Raw genomic sequence first — 27,538 nt, 5'->3', positions numbered from 1 at the left:
TGGGACAACTGTGCAACAAATGGAGCAAGGGGTGAGAATGAGCAAAACCTTTCCGACGTCAGACAAAGCGGAGACAAACCGGTAGGCAAAGAAGAATTTATTTCTGACAAACAACAGTTAAGAGTCACTGAGAGCTGATGACTTGGAGAAGATGTGGGCTGCAGCAGGCAGCATGGGGAACATGACCCAGTGGCATCAGGAGGTGGATGGATGAAGCAGCAGCGGTGCTTGGATGTGCCACCACGCTGCAGGGACCTCAGTTCAGCTTAAGCTCACGGCACTGCTGCCCAGCCTTACAGCACCAACAGGTTGAACTTACCTGATGCCCACGTCCACATCTGGCCCCACATTTGCACATCTCCAGGTGCGACACACCAGGACAGATTTCCACCTGTACCCCTCACAGGCTTTGTGCAAGGACTCACTCCTGGGTTTCCACTCTGGCCAGTGCCCAGGGCTGGGTGAGAGCAGCACCATGTGGTTCTGTGCTGGCAGGAGCTCATGGCTCACCTTACCTGCACTGCCCTCCCTGGGAAACAGCAACAGGTCCCTCTTTCCCAGGCAAAAGCCCTGCCTCAGAGGTACCCTTAGCCTGGGCAGCTTCAGTATAAGGAAAACTGTGCAGGGAAAAACATGTAAGCAGTGAAGGAATGGGACAACAGGAGAGAAATGACCTTGTGCAGTCATGCAGATTCCAGCTGGAGGCTTTTAGACCAGAGTTTCAAGCAGTCCATTGACATCTAAGACCAGAACCCAGCCTAGCCAAACCACCAGCATTGCAGTCAGACTCTCCCAAGAGCTGCCTGTGAAGCACCACACCTGAAGGGGAACTCCTGCAATCCAGAGGCCCATGGGCAGGAGCTCCAAGCTCAGGGCTTTGCAGTGATGGTGCTGGGAAGGAGGAGAGCCTCAGACTGAGAAAGAGATGGGAGCTCCAGTGGTACAGAGACAGAGCCATGCTCAAGCCCTCCCAGGACACAGGAAAAGCTGATATCAACATTAGCACTCAGGACACCACCCAGGCAGGCACCTCTATAAGAGGGTGGGGCCTAGGGAGAGACAACTCCAAAGGAGGAACACCCCCAAAGGTGGCAAGTGGCTCCTCTGCCTCTGCTCACAGTGATTTTGTACAACTCGTTCCTCCTGCTCTCCTTGCCCGGCCTGTCCCAGCAGGGCATGGGGAACAGCTCACACTGCCAGCACTCTGCAGCTCCCTCCCCACTGAATACTCCTCCTTGCACACTTCTTTCAAAACTTTTATTCAACAATATAGAATTCTTTTAGTTATAGAACTGTCCATCATGATACTACACCCCCTGCAGCCCCCGTGTCCTGGCAGAGACAGGCACAAGCTGGCTAACCGTGGTCCATCAGAGGCTGGGGGGGCAACAGCCAGAACAGAGGAAGGAAACAACTAACCAACAACTGCTTTGCACACCCTTCACATTTCCATGCTTTCTGGGTCAGGAAGAGCTCAACAAGGAACCAGAGGCAGGAGAACCTTTAACGCTTGGAGGGAAGGGCTGCGGTCACGGCGAGGCGAGTGCCGCAGTGTCCGGCCAGGCCCACTCCGAGCCCTGCCCGCGCCGCGCAGTCCGCCCGCCGTCGCTCTACACGCGCCGATGGGACGTTTGATTTGGTTCTCACTCTGCTTATGGAAAATTGGGAGCAACAGCATCGGACCTGAGGAGAGACGGGAGGAGGGAAGTGAGCGTCACGGGGCGCTGCCGGCTCCACGCAGAGCTCCTCCAGCACCAGGTGACGAGGAGACGGCTGGGGACGCTGCCCCGTGTCCTGCCACCCTGCTCCCAGCCAGGCATGGTCGTACCCTCCGTGGCCCTCTGGATGTGGGCACAGCAGGGGAACCTGAGCCTGCTTTGGAAGGGGAAAGAGGGGAAGACAGAACCAAGGAAGGCAATGGGGAGATGTAGACCAGCAAAGCAGAACTTTCACAGCCAGCCAGACACACGTTTGGACTTTTTTCTCCCCAAGCTCCTTTGTTACGTTTCCCTCCACTGCTGCAAACACCTCCTGTAGTCCCATTCAAGACCCCCATCATGCCACAGCCCACCTGAAACAGGCACGGGCAAGGTGGGGAAGTTGCTTACTGCATCCTTCTCCTACTGCATCCTGCAGTGGCTGCCGGGGCTCTGGTTTGGAGCCTTTCCTCTTACAAGCCATTCAGCCCAACCCATGCTCCACCTCTGCTAGCAAGCTGGGGCCAGGCCAGCTGAAAGGCCAGGAATGAAGATGCATGTCTCTCAGTCCTCTTACTGCCTAAGGACAAGACACTCTTCCCCAGTTCCCAGCTGTCCCTACAAGCAGGAGGACACTTTGCTAAGGCCCAGAGGAGAGAAGGGTTTCCTGTTCTGAGTGCTGGGAAGGCTGCAGAGACAAACTGGTACGAGCTGCAGTCAAGCATCCACACTGCCCTAGGAGCAGATCCCTGGGATCCACACCCTCTTGCTCCCAGGCTACTCCTGCTCAGTTGCTGTCTCCCTCTGGGATGAATCTGTCACTGCTCATCCTACCCTAGAGCTGGGGTAAGGATGTGGGGAGATAAGGGGCAGGTTGTTCCAGCCTCTCTGCTTACTGCAACCAGGGAAAGCCATTTAATTTGCTGGAAGAGCAACTCTCTTCCTCTGCTTGAGGGTACCAGGAAAAAATTTCTGACTCAGGTTTATAGAAACGACACTTCCCAAAGCACCACCTTGAAACTCCACCATCAGGTTCAGACACTACCAAGCACTCCTATACAGTGACCAACATTTTCCACCTACCAAAATTCCCACACTCAACCCATTGTTCTTCTCCATACCTCTTCTGCCTTGTCCCTCCAGAAGCTGGGAATGCCAACACACAAGAGCTGGAAAACAGACAAGCTTCTCCCATAGCAACTCGGACGGGCCATGAGAAACATCCACTCCTACCACTTCTCCAGTGGAGCAATTCAATACATGTTTAAAGATCAGTCCAAAACTCCATGTTAAAACCTCAAACCAGCCCTGCTGGTATTAGCACAGCTGAAGAGCACGAGAGACGCCCCCCCGCCCCTCAGGCCAGGCAGCCCAGAGGTTGGGCAGATGGAGGAGAGGACTGGGAACACTCACCAACGCCTTCAGCAGCCCCTGCAGGAGAGCAAATGTCAGCAAGGCCGTGTGGCACAGCAGCACATCACAGGCTGCTGCTCAGCCTGGACACACATAACTGTTCTCATGTACCACTCACCTCCCAGGGTGTGAGGAAAGAAAAACTACTCCCTGCTCAGCACATCTTTAGAAAAAGCCATCCACCCAGGCTGAGAGCAGATGAGCAGGGGGTGCACACATGGAGACCCCCCCTCCAACTTCCAGCCACCCATCAGTGACCTGGTCTGACCTGCCAGGTAACAGACAGCCCGAGGCTGGTCCCTCAGGCACCGGCTGTCTGAGTCCAATGTACCTCAAGAGCCCCCTCCCAAAATCTCACACCTCTTCTGCGGCCCCGTGGCAGCGCAGAGAATCTGCCACAATGAAACAATCAGAACTGCAACCAAAGACTGAGTGAGACATCCCAAAAAAACTCAGACAAGAGGGGCTGGAAGAGCCAACCTGCCCTCCTGGAGGAGACAAGGCCTTCAGCTCTCAGGCCTTCTGGCTATCCCATAGATTTGAGACGGCAGACGTTCAGACGTATAGATATTTATTGGTTTCAGTGAATTATACAAATGGATTGACCTGCTGTCGATGCCAATAGAACTTTATTGGAATATGGAATGTAAACAGATGTTTCAAATAGAAACATTGCAACCTTATAAAAAAATTAACTATTTCAACAATGCCGCAGAAGGAAATTCTGTGTTTAGGTGCTGGTGGGAAAACACTATCTCCAGCGTCTAGGTTTGAGTGTCACCAGAACCACTTGATGAAGTTACACACAGAACAAGTAGAGGAGGCAACTGTGAATTGTGGGGCTATAAAGCCATCGAGGGATCTGATGAAAGAACCCACAAGACGAACCCCCCACCCCCCAACAGGATCGGCACCCCAGAATTCAACAAATGGCTGACTTTGTTAAAACACTGTGTGGGATCCCAAGTCCTGGATCAGTAGCTGCACAGCCCCCGCCCCGACGCTGTCTGTTGATCCTCCCCCCTCCCTGTGCTCTCCTCCCTGGCCTCCTCTCCACTCCTCCATCCTGCGGTGCTGGATTGAACCGCTCCAGAGCTGTGCTCTGGCACAAGTCTGCGTCTGGCACGAATTCTCATGGGAGCCACGTCATGAGGTACGTGGTTGCACACCTATCACAAGAAATCTTGCAACACTGACTTTCCTGAGCTCAGTGGGAAAGTCTGGATAGTCTCTCCCCTCTCCTGCCACAAGAGCAGCCCTCACATTCACAAGTTTCCAAAGCAGGTCTATTGAGTTTCTTCTCAGAGCGAGCCTTTGTCAAACACACTGGAGGGGGGGATCTCCTCTCCCCAGCAACTCGGATCAGTGCCTTCGTTTTAATGCTCCAAACTAATCCTGAGATGCTGCTGGGTTTGTGGGTTGTTTTTTGTCAAACTTCCCCCCACTGCCCTCCCCCCAACCACCCCGGCATTCACAATTGAAACTGGAATTCAAGGGCCAAATTCAAGCCCAGAGTGAGCAGTAAGGACTTGGACCTCAAAACAGAGTTGCACCTGCTGACCCCCAGCCTGAATTTGGTTCATTCAGAGACTACAAGTCAGAAAGGCAAGTTTAGAAAGAGGCATGCTAAGGGCTGATGGTGGAACGACCAACTTGTCCCCACCAGCGTGGTGGGGAAGGCTGGACTGAGAAGGAAGAGAAGGATCCATAGAGATGTGAACCAGAATCAGTTGTGTGGAGCCCTGGGGATATCACTACATGTTTAGCTCTTGCAAGACCATTTGCCCAGGGCTTTGGTACCACAGGGTTAGAGTTACATTAACCACAACCACCAGAGAGGAACTGAGGTTTATGACCCCCCCCCAAGGTTAGATTTCTGCCGAGTATAAAGGGGAGGGGAAGAAGGGGGGGGGTCCTTGGTTCTTTTCCCTTCACTGTGTGACCGAAGGTTTTGCTTTTATTTGTAAACATCTTGAATTACCCGTCGTTTTCCAGTCCTCATCGCGCTGTTGTCATGCCACTGGAGAGCACAGCGTTTTCTGAGCTGGGCTGGGACTGCTCCTTCACCACTGGATCTGCAGGAGACAGAGCAGGCAGGAAGAGGAAACAGTATTTAATAAAGCGGAAGCTCCACCCGGGCAAATCCTTCCAAGAGAAGCTGCCCTCAAAACTCACGGAGCTGCTAAGCCTTTCGCCGAGCAGGGAGCCAAAATTCACCTCCACAACCCACAGCTCCGTCCCAGCTGGCCCCAGCTACTCCACAGACTCACAGAAATAGGGGTGCTCCATTGCCTCCTTGGCAGTCAGCCTCTGTTGATGGTCATATCGCAGGAGCTTGTCCAGGAGGTCGAGGACTTCAGGACTGACCAGGTGTCTGTTCTCACTGTGGATGAAGTTCTCCCAGCGCTTCCGGGAATGCCTGCAAAGGGAATCACCTGCCACCATCCTCTTCCGAGAAGAGAGGCTATGATGAACACTGCCTACAGCTCTTCCTTGCACGAGCGACTGCTCAGCAAACACCTGCCAAAAGGGGGAAACCCTCTTCTTTATGTACACAATTGTATGGATGTTCTGTGCCTGGGAAAGGCACGGTCCTTTCTGTCTACAGGGACTAGGCAATGGCATGTGGCAGCAGGCAGGGTGACACCCTCGGGACTAGAACTTCTCTGACTGGCCAGCCAGCCTCACAGAGGTTGTCCTCACTATTCCATCCGCCTCTTGTCCTTTTCAGGAATCTCAGCTGGGAGACTCTGAGCAACAAAGCCCAAGCTCAACTCCAGTGTGTACACCTCCACTTTGCAGATGTGAACGAGCAGGAGGGAGAAGAAATAAGAGGATGGAACACAGGAGAGGCAAAAGGAAAGAGCCTGCATGACACGAGCAGGCAGATGTGAGGCCTGCAAGCAGCACTGTGACCCAGAAGATGGAGCAGGCCTTTGCTGAGAGTGCTTCCAGTGCACAGACATCAGTTCATCTCCCTCTCTGTGTCACAAGGAAAAAGGGCAGCATTTAACTTCTCCACTTACTGGCCCAGGATGTCATTGAAGTGCGGGTCCAGCTCTATGTGGTACTTCTTGAGATACCCATACAGCTCATCTGTGCCCAGGACCTTCGCGATGCGAACCAGCTGCAACAAAAGGCGTATTCAGAGAGCAGAAGGGCAGCCCACCACTCTTTTGCAGAGGGAGAGCTGCCCAAATCTAAGAGCAGCCCTTCTGGAAACATCCCAGACGGAAGGACTATCTCCCTTGGAACTTGTTTTTGCAACGTGTGCAGAAAAAAGCATTCCTACACAAGGCAGAGAAGCAAAGAGAAGATGGCTTAACCAGCATGCAACAACATCCTCCCAGCATGGTGATCTGACCCTCAGAACCTCCCCACCACACACACAGAGATGAGCTGGGGACAAACTTTTCACGCAATAAGCCAGGTAGCAATGTCTTTACTTGGTCATAATTGTCCTGGCCGTGGAAGAAGGGCTCCTTTCGGAAGATCATGCTTGCCAGCATACAGCCTAAACTCCACATGTCTAAGCTGTAGTCATACATCTGAGGGAAAAAGGAGAAGCTGTCAGAAGAGGCACACTCACCACAGCCCGGTTCCCCAACTGCACAGGCAGCCTCAGCCTTTGCACTTCACAGCCAGCCTCTCTCCAACCCAGGCAATGCCCTGACAGGCAAAACCAGACAACCCAAAGGTGGCTAAAGTGCAGCCACAAGTGACATCACTGGGTAGCAAGGAGGAGACGGACTCTTACTTGGTAGTCCACAAGGAGCTCTGGTCCTTTGAAGTACCTAGAGGCCACACGGACATTGTATTCCTGAGCTGGATGGTAGAATTCGGCCAGACCCCAGTCTATGAGTCGCAGCTGGACACACAACAAAGAGACACAGTCAGGAGCCACTCAGGTGAGGCCACGCTGGCCAAACCTCTCAGTCCCTTGGTGCAAGTGTGGAGGGAGGCCCTCTGATGACAGGAGATGCTCTCAGCAGTTCAGGCCCTCCTCTTTCCCTTAACACCAACTAGTGGGGCAAAGCCAGACTTAAAGAGCTGCTCTGCCTCCTGAGTCCAAGCACACTGTTACTGCTGGGCAGCTCGCTCCTGACCAGCACCACCAGCCACAGCAGACAGGCTGTTGCATACTAGGCAACAAGCAAAAGTCTTATCCCACTGTTTAGAGAGGCTGGGCTGAAGGCAGTGTTGATTTTACCTGGGGGTTGAGAGCAGAAAATGGGGTAGGGGAGGGTTTGACCCCACATGCTGCAAGGCGGACCATCTCCTCTGCAGCCCCAGGGATGGATGATCTGCCGTATTACTGAAGGACAGTGGGTCCAGTAAGAGATTCCCCTCCTTATAAACCTTGCCTTGACTGTTCAGCCTCTGCTGACTGGCAGAAAGGACCTGTAGAACAGCAACTAGTTCCCTGCTACAGACCCAGGTCCCTGGGGCAGGAACACACAGCACCCGATGGGGTATGAGCATCAGGATGGGGGAAGTCCCTGTGCTGCCCATTTCCACAGTAGTGAGCTGGGTACAAGCATTTCCTGTGACCTAACTAGCACATCCCCAGTGGATGTGCCATGGATTCCCACTGTGGTGGTGTTCCCCAGAGGGACTCTGGCCATCTCCTGCTGCTGTGACAGATGGAGGGGAGCCACTAAAGAAAGGTTAAAGGAGTCTGTGCAGCTGCCCAGGCTATGGGTACACAGGCAGCAGAGTTTCAAGTTTCCCTGGAAGAACCTTGCTTATAAGCCCTGGTGTCACAGTACCTTTTTCTGTTGGTGGTCTATCATGACGTTGTGGGGTTTGACATCCCTGTGCATGATTCCCATGCTGTGACAGTAATCCAGGGCCTGGCAGACACACACACACACACACACACATTAGACATGGCTGTAATCACAGGCACAGCATTAGCAATATAACACACAGTTCTCAGCCAGGAGCAAGAGCTCACGAGGAAGTGCCGTAACCCTGGCACAAGAAACTGGCATTTTCAGCTCTTATGCTGCACGTGGATGAACTGGCAAGCTGGCAACAAGCCTTTATGGATCTGTGTTCCCTGCACAGTCATTGATGAACATGATCCAGAGACGTGTACCACCCCGTGACAAGCCCAATGCTCCAAGCTGGGTAGCCCTGTGCTTCCTAGGTCATGCTGTCTTCCCCAGAAGGGAATGATGATTCTTACATGCATACAGTTTTATGGCCCTCCAGTGCAGCTTTTCACCTGTGCCCCAAAACACACTTAAGCCAAAAAGTCACCTCTGTCCTGCTGATTTAAGCCAAACCTGCAGTTAAAAAAGGTAAGTGATAGCACATGAGGGAGAGCAAAGCTGCTTCAAGCTCGAAGGCAGGAGCACACACATAAGCTCTGCAGCTCCATGACCTTGCACCACTTGCCCCCCCTCAACGCAGCTGTTCCCTTGAGCAGGGGGGTGAGCATGTTGTTTTCTCATCTCCAAGGGGAGGGAGATCCATCCATCAACATCTATCAGATGCTATGAGATCTCCATCAGCATGGAAAGAGGGTACAGCCTGCGGTCATTCAATATCCAAGACAGCAGTGCCAGGGAAGTAACGCTGTCCTTGGGCCCCTGCCACAGCAGGAAGCAAGGAGGCAACAGCTTCCATCACACCAAGGCCAAAGAGAATACCCCTGCAATGACACGTGGCCTCACAACCCACAGGACTCACAGCACTGTGGTCCTGGGATCTCCAGGAGAGGAGATCTATAAGAGGTTACACGAAGTGCTTCCAGTGATGAAGCTGTTCTAGTGTCTTGTGTTGCCAAGGCTGGATCATCTAAACTGCATCGTCCCTCCCACCCTAATCCTGGGCTGCCTTAGGCTCCCTCCAGCCTCCAGTAGGAAGGTCCTTCCCTTGCAGACAGATGAACAAGCTTGGGGATGCAAAGAAAGCCTCCCTCAGGCCCGCTAGATCTCTCTCAGGAAGTCTCCTGCAGTCACCAAGTCTTGGAGCACAAAGGGCTTTCCCTCACCTGTTCCACTCATTTCCATAGGTAGGGGAACTGGAAAGGTCAAGTGGGCAGAAGTCACCTTCTGGGTCTGCATTTGAATAGTGCAGCAGAAAAAAGCCCAGAGCTGGTAATCCCTCTCTTCCAGTCTTCCTAGAACCCCAGCTCTCCAGCCCTGCAAATGCCTCTCAGTGCTTGCCCTGGGTCTGGCTGGAGAGAGTTGATTTTCCTCACAGCATCTCAGTGGTGCTGGAGACACAGGGAGACCAAGCACAGCCCTACCTGGTGACTAAGAGTCACAAATGCTTCCTGGGGAAAGGACAAACCCCAGAGAATCAGAGGCTCTTTGGAGGTGAACTAAGGTCCCCAGTTTGGCTGCAATACCTCACAGCAACAAACCAGGTAACCAGATCTCCTCCCAAGCCTTCCCAGGTGATGAGAGATGTGGATTCTGCGCTGAACAACACAGGAGAAGTAACCATTCAGTGGCACTGCCCCACGAGCCCCACTACCACCACTCTCATTCCTGGTCTCCCCATCCAGACTGCCATATGGAATGCCACTCACCTTCAGCAGCTCATACATATAAAACCGAATATCAAAGTCTGTCAGGATCTGGTACAGTTGCTGAAACAGATTTGGGGAGGGAGGAAGAAAAACAAAAGAGAAAACAAATAAATACTCCACATTTGGATTAGTTTCGTTTCCTGCACCCCACTCTTCTCCAGCCACTGACCCCATTCCAGATTCCCTGTGAATGCTACCATTCCCGAGGGCTGTCCTGGTCTCAGACCTGCCAGGGCTACACAATAGGAAATCCAAAAAGGATGCACGAGCTCCTGCGAAATGCTACTGGGATCATTCAGACTTATCACAGCTTCTTTCCAGCAGGAGATAGGTAGGCTGTCTGTCCAAGGAGAACAGGGCAAAAGCCCTTCAGAGCACACTGGAGTTGGCACAGACAATCGTGACTCTCTGTTGTCAAGTCACTGCGATGACTTTGCATGTCAACATCGATGACAGCATTCAGAGCAGGCTGGGAACAAACGAGCAAGGTGTCCAGGTGCTCAGGGTGGGGCAGGGAGACAAAATATTTAACCTAAAGGAGCACAGAGTGGGGAAGTACAAAGGGGAGAGACAGTCTTAGAGCCACAGAGGCTCCCCTCTATCGCAGGATAAAGGCTAATGCAACTCAAGAGCACAGAAATGCTTGTGGGGCCAAGGAGAGCACAGCTCAGAGTTGCAGGGAAGTGCTTGTTACCAGCACGTGTTCACCACCCTCCTCTCCCCTGCGTCCTTCTGTGCCTACTCACGCAGAAGTGACGGAGATCAAGGGTGCACTTTAACCTGCACTGTGCCACCAGCCCTGGAGAACTCATCATCCTGCTGCTCCCATGCCAGGTCACAGCTGGCCCCAAATCTGCCTGCTGCTCTATATCTGTCACTGGCAGCGGTGTCAGCCCAGCCCCGCTGGGCCGTTCTCTCATCCAGGGAAAGCAAGGCGGGACGCCAGGGCAGGGCACGGAAGGACACTCGCAGGGCAGCAGTGGGACCAGACCTCTCTGCCCTTTCTTACAAACAAGGATCATCTCACAGCTCAGACAAATCGCCGATTGCATCAGCACTGGAGGCAGCTGCCCATCATGGGCACCACTTGGCAGCTTCAGGAAAAAATCCAAGAGCAAGGGATTGAAATTCACATTCCAAGAGAGCAGCTCTAGCCCTGGATCCCCTCCAGGTCCATGCTGAGATCCTCAGGTTCCTGCCTTACTCAGGGCCATCTCCAAACAGACACCCCTCCCCACCCCCCAGTACTGCTCTTGGAAATCATTTGACAACATACAAGTGTCACTTACACACACAGAGCTTTAACAGCCTCCAGGGCACAACTGCATTGAATTCTCGTGAGCTGGGATGATCCTAACGCTTTGGAGCAGCCCACTGAAGCAGACAAGTGAGCAGGGAGCAAAAAAGACATAGCCACAAGCTATAGAGCTACAGCAGGGATAGATTTCCTGACTTGTGCACAACTCTGATGCAGGATGCAGGGCCAGCAGAGGACAGCTGAGTCCTTCCAGAAATCTGTTTAAACGGCTTGCTAGGTAATAAACACTATGAGAAATGTGTGTAAAACATGTCTTTCTGGCATTCACTAGCCTGTTCAACTTCATCTGGCAACATCATGCCTAGGGAAGGAGGAGGGCAGGAGAGGAAGTAGCAGAACAAGGCAAGACCTCATTTTCCCTATTCCCTGGCTCCTCTGCCTCTTGCTGCCTGTAAGGAGGGAGGGAATAGAAGGCAGGTCACCACAGTCTTTCTTGGCAGACCTGCAATGCTGCCTGTTCTCTAATTCACAGCCTTCAGCATTGGACCAGGATATGCCCACACACCACTGGACCAACAGCTTCCAACAGATTTCCCTGGAAGAGCGGCCTGTGAAACCCAGCCCCCCTGACCCTCCCGCCGCGCCCAGGCTCTGCTTGCCACAGGGACCATCCCTGCAGGAGCGTGCTCAGCCCCCTGCAGGCAGCCCGTGAACACCAAAGGCTTTGAAGGACAGAGCCGTGGTTTCCACTGCAAGCGGGTCCTGCACAGCAGGCTTTGACAGTGGAGCTCCAAAACCCCTTTGCCCAGCCTAGCAGAGGAGAGCAGACACCTCCTTTGCAGACGTGCCCCATGCTCTGCTCTGTCCCTTTGGAGTAGAACTACCAGGAACATCAATCACTGTGGGGATCACTCAGACCCAGCCCAGATCTGCTCAGCACTCTGGATCCCATGAGGCCTCAGAGACCTGGGCCAGTCTCCTTTCTCCATACAGAGCACAAGGAAAGGCTGAACCCACCCACAGGCAGCCCCTACCCCTCTCCAGCTTTTTGGTGATATTTTGGCACACATCACATAACCAATCATAAACTAATCCTGTTAGTGCCCGAGGAGACAGAGACATGCTTCCCCTGCCGTGGGGCTGACAGGAGCTAAATGCTTATTCCTCTCCCTTGAGCGAGCAGCACAGCTGGCTACGTGCAGGAAGCAGCATCTGCAAAGCAACAGGGTGGCTTTGAGGAGAGACACTGCTTTGGGGAGCAGGGCAGGCAGCAGGAAAAGAAAAGGAAACAGTTCCCAAAGCATTCCGGCCTTGGCAGCCACGCCAAGGGAGGGGAATCTTTTACAATTCTGCATCGCTTACGCAGGGCAACAATCCTTTTTGAAACAAAACTTGGATGCACAAGGATAAAACACACACACACATATTTCCCTCACAGCAGTTTGGCCTGAAAAATTCACCGAGGTGCAGGTGAAGTGGAAGAGTTGACTCAAAAGCCCACTGAACCCACAACTCCAACAGGCTGAGCATCCTGAAGCAACCTTCCTTCGCTCACCTGCCTTGCTCATCTCCTCCTCTCGAGCTGCAAACCTGCTAATGTGCTTTAAGAATGAAACAACAAACCCAACATGTAACTGCTCCTCGAGACCAGGCTCTGCCCCTTTCTTTCCTGAGGGATTTGCCTTTTTTGGGCAGTGAAAAGCACAGTACCAGGTACGTTCCCAAAATACGTGACAGCTGACAGTGGCTGAATTACAGGCGTGTCATTTCTAGTTTGAAACCAATTAGCAAAAGACATTTAATTTCACTGATGATCCCCCAGTTGACCGTGTGGCTCTGCAGTGCAGTTCTCATTTAAGGCAGATGACTGTGGGGAGCTTGAGTGCTCACAGATGACAAGTAATGCAGCAGGTCTGAAGGGAAACACTAGCCCTGTAACACAAGCTGCAGAACAAGCATTTAGTCTGGTTCCAACTCATCCTCCCTGCAAGTACAGCGCCATCCCTTCCAGCAGGGACCCAGACAGGTAATTTAAGAAAATGTAATTGGCTCTGGGGAGGTATCACCTAATTCTCCTGTGTATACCATCATTTAAAAATGCAATCCTGCGAAGTGGTCATCAACACACGAGCTGCCCTGGGAACCCCCTCACACCTCCTGAAGGTGATTTGCCAGCGAGATGCTGGTTCTCGTCAGTACTGCTGAACCCAGATGCGGACGCAGAGATAGGCAGATCAAAACGAAGAAAAGAGGTTTCTGTCACCTGGATTAGCTCATTTAACTCCAGCAGAATTTGGCTGCCCTGGGAGATCAGGACTGTGGAGCAGAGAGGACAGTAACTGGGAGCTTTCCAGCTGCTTCATGTGTAGAGGTTCAGGACAAGCAGAAACCTCCAACAGAGGTGGTCTCATCTACTTTGTGCATTTTCTGCTTGGCATTTCAGAGCAAGGGAAGAGACAGCTTGGGAGCATCTGTACGGAGGAAGGCACCCACAGGCACCCTTAAGTAGCAGCAGCTCTATCATCTGCCAGTGAGCTGCAGGTCCAAGAACCTCCCCAAACAGGCAGAGAGCTCATGGGAGTGTAGCTCAACCAACCCACACACCCCAGACATTGCTGGGGAAATTCAGGTTACAAATAAGCTCTGAACAGGAGCAGCGGCACCGCATGCCCTGGGGACATGCTTGCGTTCCCCAGACGAGTTATTCCTGCCTTCTACCAATCAGCATCAGAAGCATCAATACTTTCTGTCTTAGACTTGGCCAGCTGTGAATTTGGAGTTCCCTGAGGAGCCAGGCTTTCTCCCAGGAGCCTAGAAAAAGCTCTGCTGCAAACTCTTATAGCTGTTTCTAACGCAACAGCCAGCACTGTTACTTCTGCTGCGGCCAGCCCGCTGCTCCTTACTGGCTGCAGCAGTGCCTGCCCCAGCTCTCCATGTGGCTGGGATGGCTGATGGATCGTGGACTCTGATCCCTTCATTTTTTCAGTTAAGAGTCCCTGTTGGCCACCAGCCCCGAGTTACTGCTTAACATTCCACTTTATGAACATATTTCTGTTACTGGGTGATAAATTGGATGAGAATTTTTTCCTCTAAGGACACAACAGAGTGGTGTAATCACATTTTGACAGGAGAAACATAAAGCACTCCTTAGCAAGGTGCAAGCAACCTGTTTTATCTCAAGCCATATATTAAAAATAAAAAATTAATTAATTAATTGATTAAAAAAAATTTTCTCTAAATAGAAAGTTAAAAACTTCCAGGACCGGCCTTACAGAGAGGCTGTGGGTCACCAGGAGAAGTACAGGGGTACATTCCCAGCACGCATGTGGCACTGGAACAGCCCAGCTGATGCCAACGAAGCCCAGGCAAACCAAACTTGCTTTAATTAGCCCTGAAAGGTCACCACACAGCACTCCTCTCACGGCTGTTTACTTGACGGAGGCAACGCTCATCTCCCCACCCAGAGCTGTCAGGGCAGGCGCTGCTGCAAGTTACTATTACTCTGGTTGCTGCAGTAAGTCTCTACAGAGATTAAACAGCACTAAGACCTCCCTGCAGCATGGCTGCAGCTCTGGCTTTGCACACACATCCCATCACGCAACATCCAGCTTGCCAGACCCACCCCAGAGGGACAGAAACAACGTGTGTTGCCCTGCACACAGATGGGCTGTGAGCCAACTCCTCCTTTGCACCAACACCAGCCCAGGGTTCTTCTCTGGGTGTTTGGTGCATCTGCTTCCTATAAGGCCTGTAGCAACATCATGCTCCAGCACAGACAGGAAGAAAAAAACCCCATCCCATAACATGGAATGAGAGAGATCCCCGAACAGTGCAGGAGAGATGATTGCTGGCTTTCTAATGGCTCCATTAATTCTCCACCACTGACTTAGTGACTTAGGGTAAAGACTCACACGGGGGAAGCAAAGATGCCATTAACATAGGTGTGGCTGTTAATTATAGATCCCCTTTGTCTATCAGTCAGTTGCTCCCAGCCAGAAACATCTGAGTAGCAGAGGTGGTTGTAGCTGTGCTCAAGAGGACCCTCCTTTCAGGAATGGGTAATACCCCTTGGAGTTCCCCAGAAATCAGAAGAGCCAGGGAATATCCTGCAGCCTCAGGCAACCAAAAGAGCTCTTAACATGATTTCAAGAATGCTCAGTAACCTGCTGTGAGGCCCCTTGGCAGTGGAAATGTGTTTTCCAGTGTCTGCCACCCCAAAGTCCCCAGATCTGAAGGATTCCAGAAAAAAATTGGTGTCACCTGCTCCATCAACTGCACTGCTGTAAGCAGAGCACCACAGCACAGGGATTAACTTGGGCTGAATATATAGCACAGCAGTGATTACTAAATTGGGAGTGGAGTAAGAATATCTAACCTGTTGAACTTACTCCTCAGAGCTGGGAGAAGATGCAGCACACAAACTTTTTATTCCTTTTAATCTAGAGCCCAGTAACAGGTTTCTGATTTACATGGAGAAAGCAAAGTGAAGCTGACATAGGTGAAAACACCAAACTCCCCCCACAACTCTTCAGGATTATCTGACAATCACAGCACTCTCAACAGAAATAGGAAGCCTCCCTCCTCCACACAAGCAAACTCACCTTAAAATCTGTGTTATTGATGTACTCAAACACCAGAGCGGGGGTCTTTGACTGCAAGGGAAAGAGAGTCATGATTTAAAACAACCACTTGACCTTCCTTTGCTCCAAGAGACCTTAAAAAGCCTTTGCTTCCTGCCCAACCCTCACTAGGGAGAGCAAGGCAGCAGCAAGACGGGGAGAGAAGCACAGCCCTGCTTGTGCAAAAGGTGGAGGCAGCTCTGCTCATGCCCCACATGCCAAGCACCACCTCGGCACTGTGGCCAGTGCTGCTCCTCCCCACGCCAAGGGGCAGGGACAGCACTGGGCAAGGCGAAATGTGTCACCAGGAGCTAAGCCCTCACAGCCTTCCTTGCAGGAGGAAGGTCAGCCAGGACTGCCAGTGCTGCAGCAGCATCACTTCCTCTCAGGGCTGCCAGCAGGATGGGAGTCACAGACCTCAGCCAGCTGCTCGTCAGAGAAAACTTCCCGGGAATGGAGCAGTTGTGACAATGCAGACCAGTGACACGATGGCTGGTCACCAGGTAGGACAGCAACCAGAAGGATCAAAGTGCTTAATTTCTAGTTGCCCTGGTGGGCACATAGGCTCCAGATGCCAGACAAAAGCTAGGAGGCTACAGGCTCTACTTTCTTACAGGGCTTCAAAAGTTTTTCCCCCATTAGCCATGAGAACTTACAGAAGACACAGAAAGGGTCTTAAAGAGTCTGGGGAACATGGAAAGGAACAGGAGCCCATCCAAACCTGCCCCATGCCTGCAGTCCCACCACACACACCACAGCACATGGGCACCTACCACTGGATCCTTGACAGTGTCAATCAGATTAATGATGTTGGTGCCACCACGCAGATTCTCCAGAATCTTAACCTCGCGTTTTATCTTCTTTTTCTTCACTGGCTTAAATAGACAAAAGAAATTAGAAGTGAGAGTCCTTTCAGAAATGAACACTGATTTCTGCCGCCGATTTGGACTGGAACAGGTCACCCCCCCTCCTCTCTCTGCTCCCACCCTCACAATAGAAAATTTTTAGCTCCAAAAAAGTGACAGACATCTTGCATGAACCAGGATTCCTCTCTCATCCATGAAACCTTTCACCAGGGGAAAATCAAACTAATCCAGACCAACATAACTGTGACTCCAGTGGTTAAAAGCTCCTTGGACTGCTATGTGGTAACCTCAGCACACTGACTCTGTGTTGTGCATTCAGAGCCACAGGATGAGCATGGTGGACCTATCTCTGCTTTTGCTTACCAGCACAAACCGGTTTTTTACTCCTTAATCCCGACCTGTTTTCCCAACAAGTACTTTAATCCCACGAAACAATGACCTGAGAGTCTCCCAACACCAAGATTTCCAGTAAGCTCAAACACTGCTATGCCTGTGTGCACGTGTTGTTCACTATCACCTCGAGTGCACAGACCCAACCACACTGCATGCCACTGCATCCATACACCATGACTGGTTTTAAAGCATACAAACATTTTAAACAGTTTTGACTCCTCCTCTAATCTGTGCAGTCTCAGGAGCTCTCTTTGCAAAGTAAGCTTTTCTCTGGACATCACCCTGCGGAGAGTGACAAAGAACAGCTGCTCCCAAGGCAGGGACTCGGAGCTTGGGTTGGATTTTACACTCTGCTGATCCAGCGGTTCACTTTAATGCAAATAATTGTTTCTGTAACTCATCCACTCCCAGGACAACTCTAGCTCTGTGCCTGCTGGAAAAGAAAGGCAGCTCAGAGGAGATAAGAGGTGAGACTTTCTTAATGACCCTTGGCTAGTGCTCAGTGTGAGCAGCACTGGCTGCGAGTCACCAAGTCTAGCAGTCCTTCCTTACAGAGCTGGAACATCCCCTCCTGCCCCACAGCAGCACTGCAGAGAGCTGCAGGGACATCCTGCAGGGACTGGTAAAGCCCTCTGAGGTTTGCTGATGAAAACACTCCTCTCCAGACATTTAGCTTTGTAAAACATTCACCATCCAGCACAGAGTCTGGTGTGTGAGGAGGGGTGTAACGCAGAACGGCAAAAGGTATGAGGCACCTCACCAAAGTGATACACGTTAGCAGATGTCTGTGTGAAGGGGAAAGAGCCACAGGAGCTCAACAGCTCAAACTCACCACCCCCCACCTCTGCTGCAGCCTCCCACTTCAGGGTGCCGGTGGGGCAACTGATACTCCCCGTATAGGCAAATCCAAGGCAATCCCTGATTTCAGACTCCTCACAGGAATGCATGAGCAGACAGGAGAAGGAACAGAAGGCTTTATATAGTGGGAAAATATGGCATTTATGTAAGTGATAAAATATGCTGTCTTTCAAGGCTCTTCAGGTGGCTGGAAACCTTCAGATTTGAATCCTGTCCTTCTCCACTGGCAAGTTAAAAGACAGCAGCTAGACTTTCAAGCCAAAAGATGAGAATCTCAGCCCGAAGCAAAGTGCCAAAAATAACACCGGTGCCGGCACAGGGAGCATCAGCACCTCATAAAGCCACAGTGGAAAATGGCAGCAAGGCCACCGCAGCTGTCAGCCAGGGCTGCAGTGACGTGGGGGAGAGGGCAACCAACAGCCCAAGGGCAGCACCCAGACACGGCTGGAGCTGCTGGGAGCTTGGAAAGACAAGGAGAACCAGCCAGAGCAGGGGGATGTAAACCGGCCGAAGTGAGGGCTGTATTTTTAAACCCTAGAGGAAGATGCTTCATCAGGGACTGATTTCATTTATGTCAGCATGGGGATGAACACCACCCATATGCACAGATCTTACCAGAAGGCCAAGATGGAATTAGAGGATGTAATTTGGTTACTCCGCTTGTCCAGAGAGGCAAATGCACATACTAGCTGTTTTCCAAGGAACATCAAAGAGGAAGCTGAGGTACTGCCACCCCAAAGGCACTCACTGAATGGCCTGGCTACTGACAGATATGCATCACAGCCTCTCTGCTGCAACACTTGCACCTCATCAGGAGCTGAAACAGTGCCTGAACACAGCCAAGAGGACCCAAAGCCCATGCTGAAACACCCTTTCCTTTGTATTATAGTAATTTCAAGGGCCTTTTGCATCAGTAAGTTAGGGAAGGATATCCCTCTGAGATTTCCCTTTCTCCTTCCATAGTAACAACCGTTCCCACAGGGGTAGAAATTGTTGCCTTCCAGTTGCTTCCAAATGTTTCCATCTTTTTCAGGATGGGAAAAGGGTGCTCTACATTATCTCTATCAGAAATCTTGCCCTACCCACCACACACTTATTAAAAGACAAGAGCAGATAGAATCAGTGACTTTCGGAAAACAGGAGAGAAGAAAATTGGTCTTTTTTTAATGAAATGCCTGCAGATAATTGCCAACAGCATCATCTCTGACATCACTGATGGAAGATACTCCAGCAAACACTGCCTCAGCACGAGGGGGAGTTCAAAGCCGCTTGCTGTTTGCACTTTTTCTTGCTAAGCTGCAGCAGTGCAGAGCTCAGGCCAGGTTGTCCACACATGGCCACACCAGCTGTGAGCCAGGACAGGGCCCCACAAGCCTCAGGGCTGTAATCACTACATCATCAGAGCGCTCTCCCCACGTGCAGCCAGTGCTCAGAATGGGGTTTTCCCACCCCTGCGTAAACGGGGATGAGGCAAGGAGAAACGGGCTGGAGTAATGTCATTTCAGAGGAAAAGTTACTGCCTAGGAGTGTGCTCAGAGGGAGATGAAGGGGAACAGAGTGTTCTCCCCGTTTCAGATTTGCAGGAGAAAACAGATGGAAAAACCGCTGGCCTCCTCCTCACTCCACAGAGCTTTCACTGTGCCTCGCACCACCTCCTACCCACATGTCCCCCACCACTGCTCCAGCCACAACAGCAAATGCCATCGGCCAGCCGAGGGCACATCACTGGGGCCCAGTTTCTGCCCAGTAACCGATTGCAACTCCAAGGAACTGATTCCAAGCCCAAGGTCTTGTGTCTGGCAAGTCAAGCACCTCGGTGCAAACCCCTCCAGCACATGGCCAGTGCTGCACTGGAGGGAACCATTCAGACCAAAGAAACTCTGTTGACTTTGCTCCTGTCCCAGACCCCGGTACTGTTGAAACCACAGGCAAACAGCAGCATATCAGCCATGCACTGGGATTAAGTCTGAGTTGCTACAACTGTCTCTCACAGTCACCCGATCTGTCTCTCCAAGGATGTTGACTCCAAACACACATGGATTAAATGTGAACTGAAGCTATTATGGCCTCCAACCATCTGCCTCTCCCAGCAGGGATAGCTTCTAAAACACCAGCCCTTGCAGCCAGAGTATTTTTAACCATGCTCATTTAAGGCTGTTTTATTAAACCAGGCTATGGACAGCAGCATTTCAGGTTGTTTCCTACACAGGCCAATCCTCCTGCCCTGAGAGGGGGATTTCCAGCAGAGGAAGGGAGCAGCCACCTCAACAAAATGAGCTGCCCTTTAAGTTTGATCCGTGTTTGCAAGGCAATGTTTTATACAGGTGCAGACTCCAACTCCATCTGTTCCTACACCAGAGGCATTTCAAAGCCTTCCTCCACGTTGGGATTCTCCAGTGACCAGTATGAGTCAAATCCTTTCCCTCTGAAATGGGCTCCAACACAGTCTCTCCGCTCTGTGCAAACACCTATTTCCATGAAATCTGTAGAAACTTGACAGCTTGGAGACTTCTGTCGCATTTGGTTGAAATTGGCCAACCAGTGCAAAAACTACTGGGGGGAGGAGGGGGAGAAAGGCTGACAGACAGCAGGATTGCATAAGGCTCGTTTCCATAGGAAACCAGGCTAAAAGACATGTCTCAGTTTAACCGTGTCTACACTGGGAGGGGTTTAATTACTTCTACTGCAGCAGTACCCTTAGAACAACATTACTGTCTAGCGCAAGCCAGTTTTCCAGATTCCCAGGAAATTGCTCCTTCCTCAGGCAAACTGGAAGTGAGGTGGCTGTAGATGGCGGAGACAAAACGTGCAGTTCACAGCTCTCCACTACACTGAGCGCCCAGAGAAGAGGAACAAGGCGACCTCCAGCCACAAGAGGATGGTCTCTGCTGGACCCAGAAGCTCTCACTCGACTGTCTCCAGCCACCTACCCTTTGCTGCAGGTTTCCCACCCTATCAGCCAAATGGATCCCATAAGGTTGCTTCAATCCACTTGAAAGTCAGGCAGAAGAGGCAGTGACAGCAGTGCAATGCCATCCCTCTGCAAATGTGAGAAATGGCACAGGGTAAGCTTTGCAGTCAGGAAGATGCAGAAGAAAACACCTCTGTGACCAAGAGAAGAGATCCTGGGTCATTTTCCATGAGATCACGTAAGCTTGTAAGCAGGGAAGGCGTCCAGCTGCAGCAAACACCAGCTGGGAGAATTAACATTGTTTGCTAAAATAAACCTTTAAATACAAGGCTGCAACCATCACTTCCTGTCTTGAACAAATAAATGGCTGCCTGGTTAATCATCTTTTTTTGCCTGGTTTCTAAAGCAAAGGGAGTACACACACTTCTTTCAGGTGCTTCAGTTCCAGCCTTCCCCAACAACCTGGGGGCCATTGCTTGAATTCGAGCAAAGAGAGAAATCAGATTTGTTCTCCAAAGTTCTCTGCGCATTTTCACACCGCGAAAGGAAAGCAGTGACCAGGAAGGTGTGTGAAACACAAGTTAAGTCCAAAGCATGAAAATCATTTTCCATTAGCCCAAAGCAGGCAAGCCTGCTGTGCACACACACTGCCAGCTGAGGAGCACACGTGCTGCTCTGAGGAAGTCCCAGAAGGTGCTGGGTTTTACCCAGCAGGTGCTCTGAAATGGAACTGGGGTTAGCGCAGCAGGGAAGAAGGTTCAGCAGTCAAAAGGTACAAATCCATGAGAAACTAAAGTGATGTATTCCATCACCCCATAAAGATCACCAAACCTGAACGGCCTGGAAATACCATGAAGCTTCCAGTGAACAAGCAGGGAAATCTGAACACACAATGTCCAGGACCAGCAAAAGGCTTAAGCAGCATCCCTATGACAGGTTTTAAACATTTAAAAGCTGGCACTAGAAGCTCATTTGTCTCTAGCATTATCAAAAGAATCACAATAATCGGCCTATAAAGCCCGATGCCAATTGCTCAATAGGAAAATTGGCTTCAGAGCAGCTCTGCTTATTTTGCCAGACATCAGCTGGGAAACCAAATAATAGTATTCAATAGAGCTACAAAATCAAGGAGCCCACTCGTGTTATTATTCTGTTGGTTGTTTGCATCTTACCACTTCCACTGTGGGAATTCAAACTTCTGCAAGCTGCTCTTGAATTTTTGGAAAGAGGGGGAAAAACGTACACTGAAACTCCTGAAGTACTTTCGCTTTTTTAGTTACATAAAATATACTTAAGTTTGGTAGAATATCCCAGGACATGTTCCGAGGGCAGTTTCATTCTTTCCTTCAGAATGCCTTTCCTTCCAACACGGCACGCCCCGAAACTGCCCTCCTGGGGCTTCAGGCCTGCCCACGATACATCCAGATACTTCTGCAGTCAATTGAAAGGGAGGTGCATGAGGACCAAGCCCTGATCTCCAGCACCACCATTACGTGGGATGGGAATCACTCCTTCAGCCTCTGCCCCGGGCCCCTGTGAACAGACACAGTGCTGCATCTCACCCTTCTCCACGCAGGAGCTGCAGCTTTGCAGCTCATCAGTTCCTTGGTGCTGCACCACCACCACGAGAGTTACCAGCTGCACCTCCAGGCTTCTGCGAGACACCCGGTACTGTCCCAGCTGGTCTCAGCTCAAACAAGGCTGGACTCCAGCAGCCAACTGTGCCAAGCTCGGTGTGGGCAACTGGTGTTTAAAAGAGAAGAGCTGTGTACCCAGCTCTCTTGCAAAAGGGCTCATTTCAAGACTGCCAGAGGAGGAAGTGGGCCAGGGGGAGCTGATACAGTGCATGCAAACACAGGAGGAGCAAGAGACACAGAGCTACCAGGAGCGGGCATTGAACGGTTTTGGTGGAAGGTCACCCATCCAGTCAAAAGCTCCAGCCTGAGGGACCAACATCATCCAATCCTATTTCCCTGTGCAATCCCTTCTGCACACCAGCACAGGAGTCATTTCAGCACCCATCTAGAACGTACTGATGTATGTGGGCTCTGAGCTTTCAGAGACAGAAGAAAATTTACCAGAGCCACGGGGCTACCTGCCCCAAATGGTTCTCTAGCTACTGGAGTGATAATCTGAGTTCAACACTGGAAGGACCTTCCAGTAGCAGCTGGTATGAGCAGCAGCTCTGGAGGGTTCACACAGCCCAAATGGGGGAACAGGGGAAAAACAAAGCCAAACAAACAAGAATGCACTTGTGAAACCACGTACATGGTTGAAAGTTCCAGTGCATGGGCTCAGCACAGAGGGACAAAAGGCACCAAAGGAGAAAGGGGCTATTTCATCACTGTGGCAGAACCTCCATTTCACTGGTCCCTCTCCTTGTAGCAGCATTGTTCCCCTACCTTCACCCACATGTTGTGCCCATGCAGAGAGGAACCACACAAGGAGACAAAACAGTCTCTTTCTGATGGGTTTAATGCTTTGCAGGCAAGAAGAGTGTACATGGACACATGGGCACGTCAAGAAAGCAGGACTCCTGCCTCCTGTACAGACCTGCCAACGTGGATGCTGTAATCTCCACCCAGAGTGGACACCAGGATGGAACAGGAGACTGGGCTGTGAAGGACACCGTGGTACAGCCAACACTCACCAACAGCCCTAACTGCAGGTAACTCTAACAGCACTATTCTCACTACAAAATATCACCCCTAACAGTTACAAGAAATTTGGGCAGCTAACCTTTGGCTTTTAGAGTAGCAACAGTTCCCCCAGGAACACTGTTTCCCCAGACCAGAGGATTCACTTTCAAGGCACACTGGGAGACACTCTGGAGCTGCATTAGCAGAAAACCGAAATGAGAAGCTCATCAAAGGGCGAGCACAGACTGACCTCAGCAGTCCACCAATAATCTGAATCCATGTGGTTAGATATGGAAGAGCAGAGCTGTGCTTTAGATACCTGCATTGGATGTAGACCACACATGACTCACTGGAAACAAGTATGTCTTAAAACTTCCTTCGTACGTGCTGAGGAATGTCAGACCTCATCCTGGGAGTCAAACCTTAGCACTGAATTCAAGCAAGACACGACAGCACGTACAGGACATGTTCACACAGTCCCCCTTCCTGGCATGTCCCGCCCTGAAGCAGGCAGGAAGCATGTCCACAGCTGTGCTGATGCCAGCCTGATCACAAAGCCCACAGGAGCCTCCAACACCAGTGAGGGACTGTGGGAGCAGAGCTGCTGGCTAACTCCTACCTGTGAGGGGTAGGAAGGTCAGTACAGTGCAGAGTACCCCCACTTCAGCCCCGTGCATTTTTTTGTTTCCTGAATCTTTGCTCCCCAAACAGGTTGAAAAGGTGGGGAGCTGCCCTCCACCTCACTTCTCAAGATAAAAGCTTTTTGGCAGGAGGTGTCTCTGTGGCAAACCAGGCTTCTACCCCACTGTTTCACCTACACCATCCTACACAGTCCATCCTGATGTGCTCCTGCAGCAGAGTGAGAAGCAACCTGCTTGCTTTGCCTTTTTAAAAAAAGAGCCGCAGAATTTTCCCAGGAAAAGTAACATTAAGAGTATCATATCTGTAAGGAAAAGCACTTGACTCAGGATATGGTAATGTCATTGTTATCTGCTTGTTCTTAATTCTGCTCCTTTGCTGACACACATTATGACCACAACTAGTAACATACCATTTCCCTGTGGGATTATCCCTGGGCCTGCACTTGGGGTAGCAGAACTGAAAGGACATGCTGGGTACTGGCCAGAGAAAAGGGACACCTTGCTTTATGAAAGCCCAAAAGGCCTGGGGCACTGTGGCACCAATCAGAGCCATCAGCTCCCTGGCCTTGTCCAGTGCTAAACTCTTCATGGGGCACTCGCAAACAAACGAGGCGAGTGGCTGCTGGAAAAGGAAGATCAGCTATCTACCCCTTCACGCAGCACTACACCAGGACCTATGCTCGAGCCTCAGCTTTGTTTAGGCTAAGGGACTTGCCCAAAGTCACACAGGAAATCTCTGTGGCTCAGTTCTGCATCAGACAAAGGGTGATAAAATTTCCTGACCTCTGTGGAGGAGGGTACAAGATGTTCAGGTAGAGCAACACCAAAGCAGGGGAAGAAAAGGCAGAGGCAGAAGAAGTACTCGCTCCGTGCTAGCCTGTGCTCAGTAAGTACAAGATGCTTCAAAGAGCAAGGCTGGGAAGAGACATCAGTCACTTCCATGAGGCAGAGATATTAAAACAGTGACTTTTGCTGAAATTCACTCTAACAAAAAAGCTTGAAGAGAAAGAAGCAAGCGTGCTAAACAGCCACATCCATTGCCCAGCAGCAGTGTTACCCTTTGTCCCATCCCTGCAGCCATACAAAATCCTGAAGACTTCTGGTTGCATTTGCTACCTCACAGGATCCGAATTCCTCCTGAATTTGGAGGAACAGAGACACCCAACCTCTTCGCTAAGGTTCTACTGTAGGTACATGCAATTACATTTGCAATTAAGTTTGAGTCTAGTTACGGAAACCAGAGGCACTTTCCACAGATCAGAGCGATGTTATTGCCACACTTCACAGGTTTTCATAACATACACAACGTGGTATTCCGAAACTCACTTTTCACTGACCCACTTTCCACTGAGAAGAAAGTTCATCTTTATTTATCTGGACCTTCTGCTTTTCCTTGCTCGCTCACAGGAATGCCGTCTGCATGTTAATGCAAGTGGGGAGAGCCAGGGGAACCAGTGGCAACACCATCCGCTTCAAATCTGGGACAAACCACAGAGGACGAGTGTCCCGTAATTCCGTTGTGTAAGTCCGGGGTTCCTCTTCCTCGTGGGTCGGCGGGAGTCTACTGAGAACGGTCGACTGAGTGGCAGGTCTCGACTGTCCGAGGGGTCTGTACTGTCTCAAGCCGACGGTGTCCCTTTCCTCGTAGCGAGGTCCCCTCCGAGAGACCCGACCCTTCTCCGTTTCCTCGAAGATTTCTGACGACTTTCCCTGCAGTCCCTTCTCAGCCTCCTGGTGCCTTTCTATGCGGGACAAGACCTGGGATCTCAATAAACCACAGCAGTTCTGAAGGAGCCATCAAGGGCTCCAGAGCAGCGTGCACAAGTGCACAGTTTCCCCAGTCCAGCCACAAGCCATCTAGCCATGAACACCAGCTCTGCACCGGCTACCTGTGACTGGTGTCTCACAGCAGACACTCCTGCCTGCACCTACCAAAAAAAAGACAAAAGCCCAAACCACATCCAAAGGAGGGGGAGGCCCAAACAGCATGCCAGAGGAACTTGGCTTGGTGAGGACACGTGAGCCTCCCCACTCTGCCCTGACGTCAGGCTCAGCCACACAGGCTCTCCCAAACAGCTCACCTGGCCACCACCTTGCCCACAGCCAAAGTCGGGGTGTGTGTGCCTCCTCCCAGAGACAGATGGGAGATCATACCTTTCCCAGGAGTGCTGGCTGGACTAACCATGACAAGTTCTCCAGGAAGCTAGGGTAGATCCCAAGGAAGCAGGCACAGTGAGTGAGTGGGGATGTCAGCAGAGACTGCCAGACACACTATCCCAGCGGATCTAGCAAATGCCTTAAGGCTACAGCCCTGCAGAGACACATGTCCTAGGGAGCTGCTTTTCTTAGAGGCTGCAAGGGCACGCTGAGCTCAGAGCCCCCTGCACGCTGTGGATGAACGGGTGCCCAAATTCTCAGAACACCCGGGGTCAGACACTGGTTCCCACGTGCTCCTGGGGAACAAGTGACAAGTGTGGCTGGTCCAACAAGTGACAGCCACAAGTGTCAGCCAAGCCAGAACCAAACGTACTTCAACTCTAACCTTTCATTTCTCTCCCCTGCCTACTCCCAGATCATCAGCACAGGGTGCTGCTCGGTTACCACAGCTTGCTGCAAGCCTGTTGCTTTGGTGTCAGACACAGTAAGGCATGCTCTGCACTCAGCCATCCCAGACTACAACCAACCACTGCTGCACGAAGGTCCCCACGGCCTGACCCCCCCAGGGTTAAGACCCAGCACATGGGTCACTGACACTGACACATTTTGGATGGGCTCCTTGACACTCCTCAAGTTTCCACAGCACTTATGGTCCGACTGTGGTGAAGTTCTCTCCTATGGTAGATCCTCTAAAGGACTGAATTTAAAATTTTGCTTTTCTGACTGCTGAGCATCCCGCAGCCTGGCTCTGGAAAGGCCACATGCCAGCTGTCTGGAGGTTAACAGAAGGATTGCCCCCTCCGGGCTTCGCATTCCTGTTGACATGGCAGTCCCTGGGCTGTTTTAGACAGGCATTGCCAGATCCGATTTGCCAAACACAGGCAGCACATGCAAGGCTGTTCAAATGTCAGGGCTCGCAGCTCTCCCCCTCCAGAGGAGCTCCCAGCCCAGAGCTATGCTGGACAAGGAGGGGTGGGGACATCCAAACATTGCTGCAGCACACAGGACACCACATCCATTTCCAAACCCACCGTCCCAATGCCCTTAACAAGCAAACACAAATTTGGGGACGAAAGAGGAGATCCAACAGCCCTTTGGCCCTGCCAACCCAGCCCTCTCCCCCTCGCTCCCAGCCACCACGAGCCGGCACGCCATCAACGGGACACTCACCTTGAGGATCTTCACGACGACCCTCTCGTTGTTGGTGATGTTGATGGCCTCAAAGACCTCGCTGTACTTCCCTCGGCCGAGCTTTCTGACCAGCTGGTAGTCGTCCTGATTGCTGCGGGCACCAAGAGGAGAGAGGCGGTGGGGGCGTGTGGGTATAACCAGCAGGGCAGGGGCCGGGGAAAAGGGGGGGGGTCCTCCTCTCCCAGCCTCCCCTTCCGCCGCCCGCAGCCCCTTGGGGACCCGAGGGGTCAGGGAACCCTCCCCGCGGGCCGAGGCCCTTCCCCAGGAGGGCGCGGGTGGGCCGGGGGAGGGAGGGCGGGCGGGTCCCCGCGCGGCGCTTTACCCCCAGCTCGGGACGTGCGACTCGTAGTC

General features: G+C 51.6%; 1 protein-coding gene across 3 annotated transcripts; it reads right to left on the bottom strand.

The window, feature by feature from the left end:
- Positions 1-1,238: 1,238 nt before the first annotated feature.
- Positions 1,239-27,532, bottom strand: CSNK2A2 (casein kinase 2 alpha 2). Of its 3 annotated transcripts, none has more exons than XM_027894001.1 (11): positions 27,167-27,236; positions 16,305-16,402; positions 15,514-15,564; positions 9,655-9,714; positions 7,880-7,963; positions 6,868-6,978; positions 6,557-6,658; positions 6,137-6,237; positions 5,381-5,529; positions 5,092-5,185; positions 1,239-1,683 (listed from the first exon to the last, which is right to left on the bottom strand). In XM_027894001.1, the coding sequence occupies exons 4-10, from the start codon at positions 9,670-9,672 to the stop codon at positions 5,109-5,111; spliced, it is 642 nt and encodes a 213-aa protein (XP_027749802.1). In that variant the 5' UTR covers positions 9,673-9,714; positions 15,514-15,564; positions 16,305-16,402; positions 27,167-27,236; the 3' UTR covers positions 1,239-1,683; positions 5,092-5,108. The 3 variants fall into 3 exon arrangements, with proteins under 3 accessions (XP_027749802.1, XP_027749800.1, XP_027749801.1); XM_027893999.1 differs by lacking the exon at positions 1,239-1,683 and adding an exon at positions 27,510-27,532 and having other exon boundaries at positions 3,665-5,185; positions 16,305-16,406; positions 27,167-27,278; XM_027894000.1 differs by lacking the exon at positions 1,239-1,683 and having other exon boundaries at positions 4,944-5,185; positions 27,167-27,276.
- Between the last annotated feature and the right edge of the window lie 6 nt (positions 27,533-27,538).

Source organism: Empidonax traillii, unplaced genomic scaffold, assembly GCF_003031625.1.
Source record: "Empidonax traillii isolate 1590-97213 ecotype Southwest subspecies unplaced genomic scaffold, ASM303162v1 scaffold413:size1348891, whole genome shotgun sequence".
NCBI lineage: Eukaryota > Metazoa > Chordata > Aves > Passeriformes > Tyrannidae > Empidonax > Empidonax traillii.
This window is presented reverse-complemented; position numbering and strand designations above follow the sequence as displayed.

Bases quoted from the DNA above. Each gene is read 5' to 3' on its own strand.
- CSNK2A2 (XM_027893999.1), bottom strand. The intron at 6,238-6,556 runs GTAAAGACATTG...CTTTTGTTGCAG, and splicing joins GCCAGGACAATTATGACCAA to CTGGTTCGCATCGCGAAGGT. The intron at 5,530-6,136 runs GTAAGTGGAGAA...TTCCCTTTGCAG, and splicing joins TTCAATGACATCCTGGGCCA to GCATTCCCGGAAGCGCTGGG.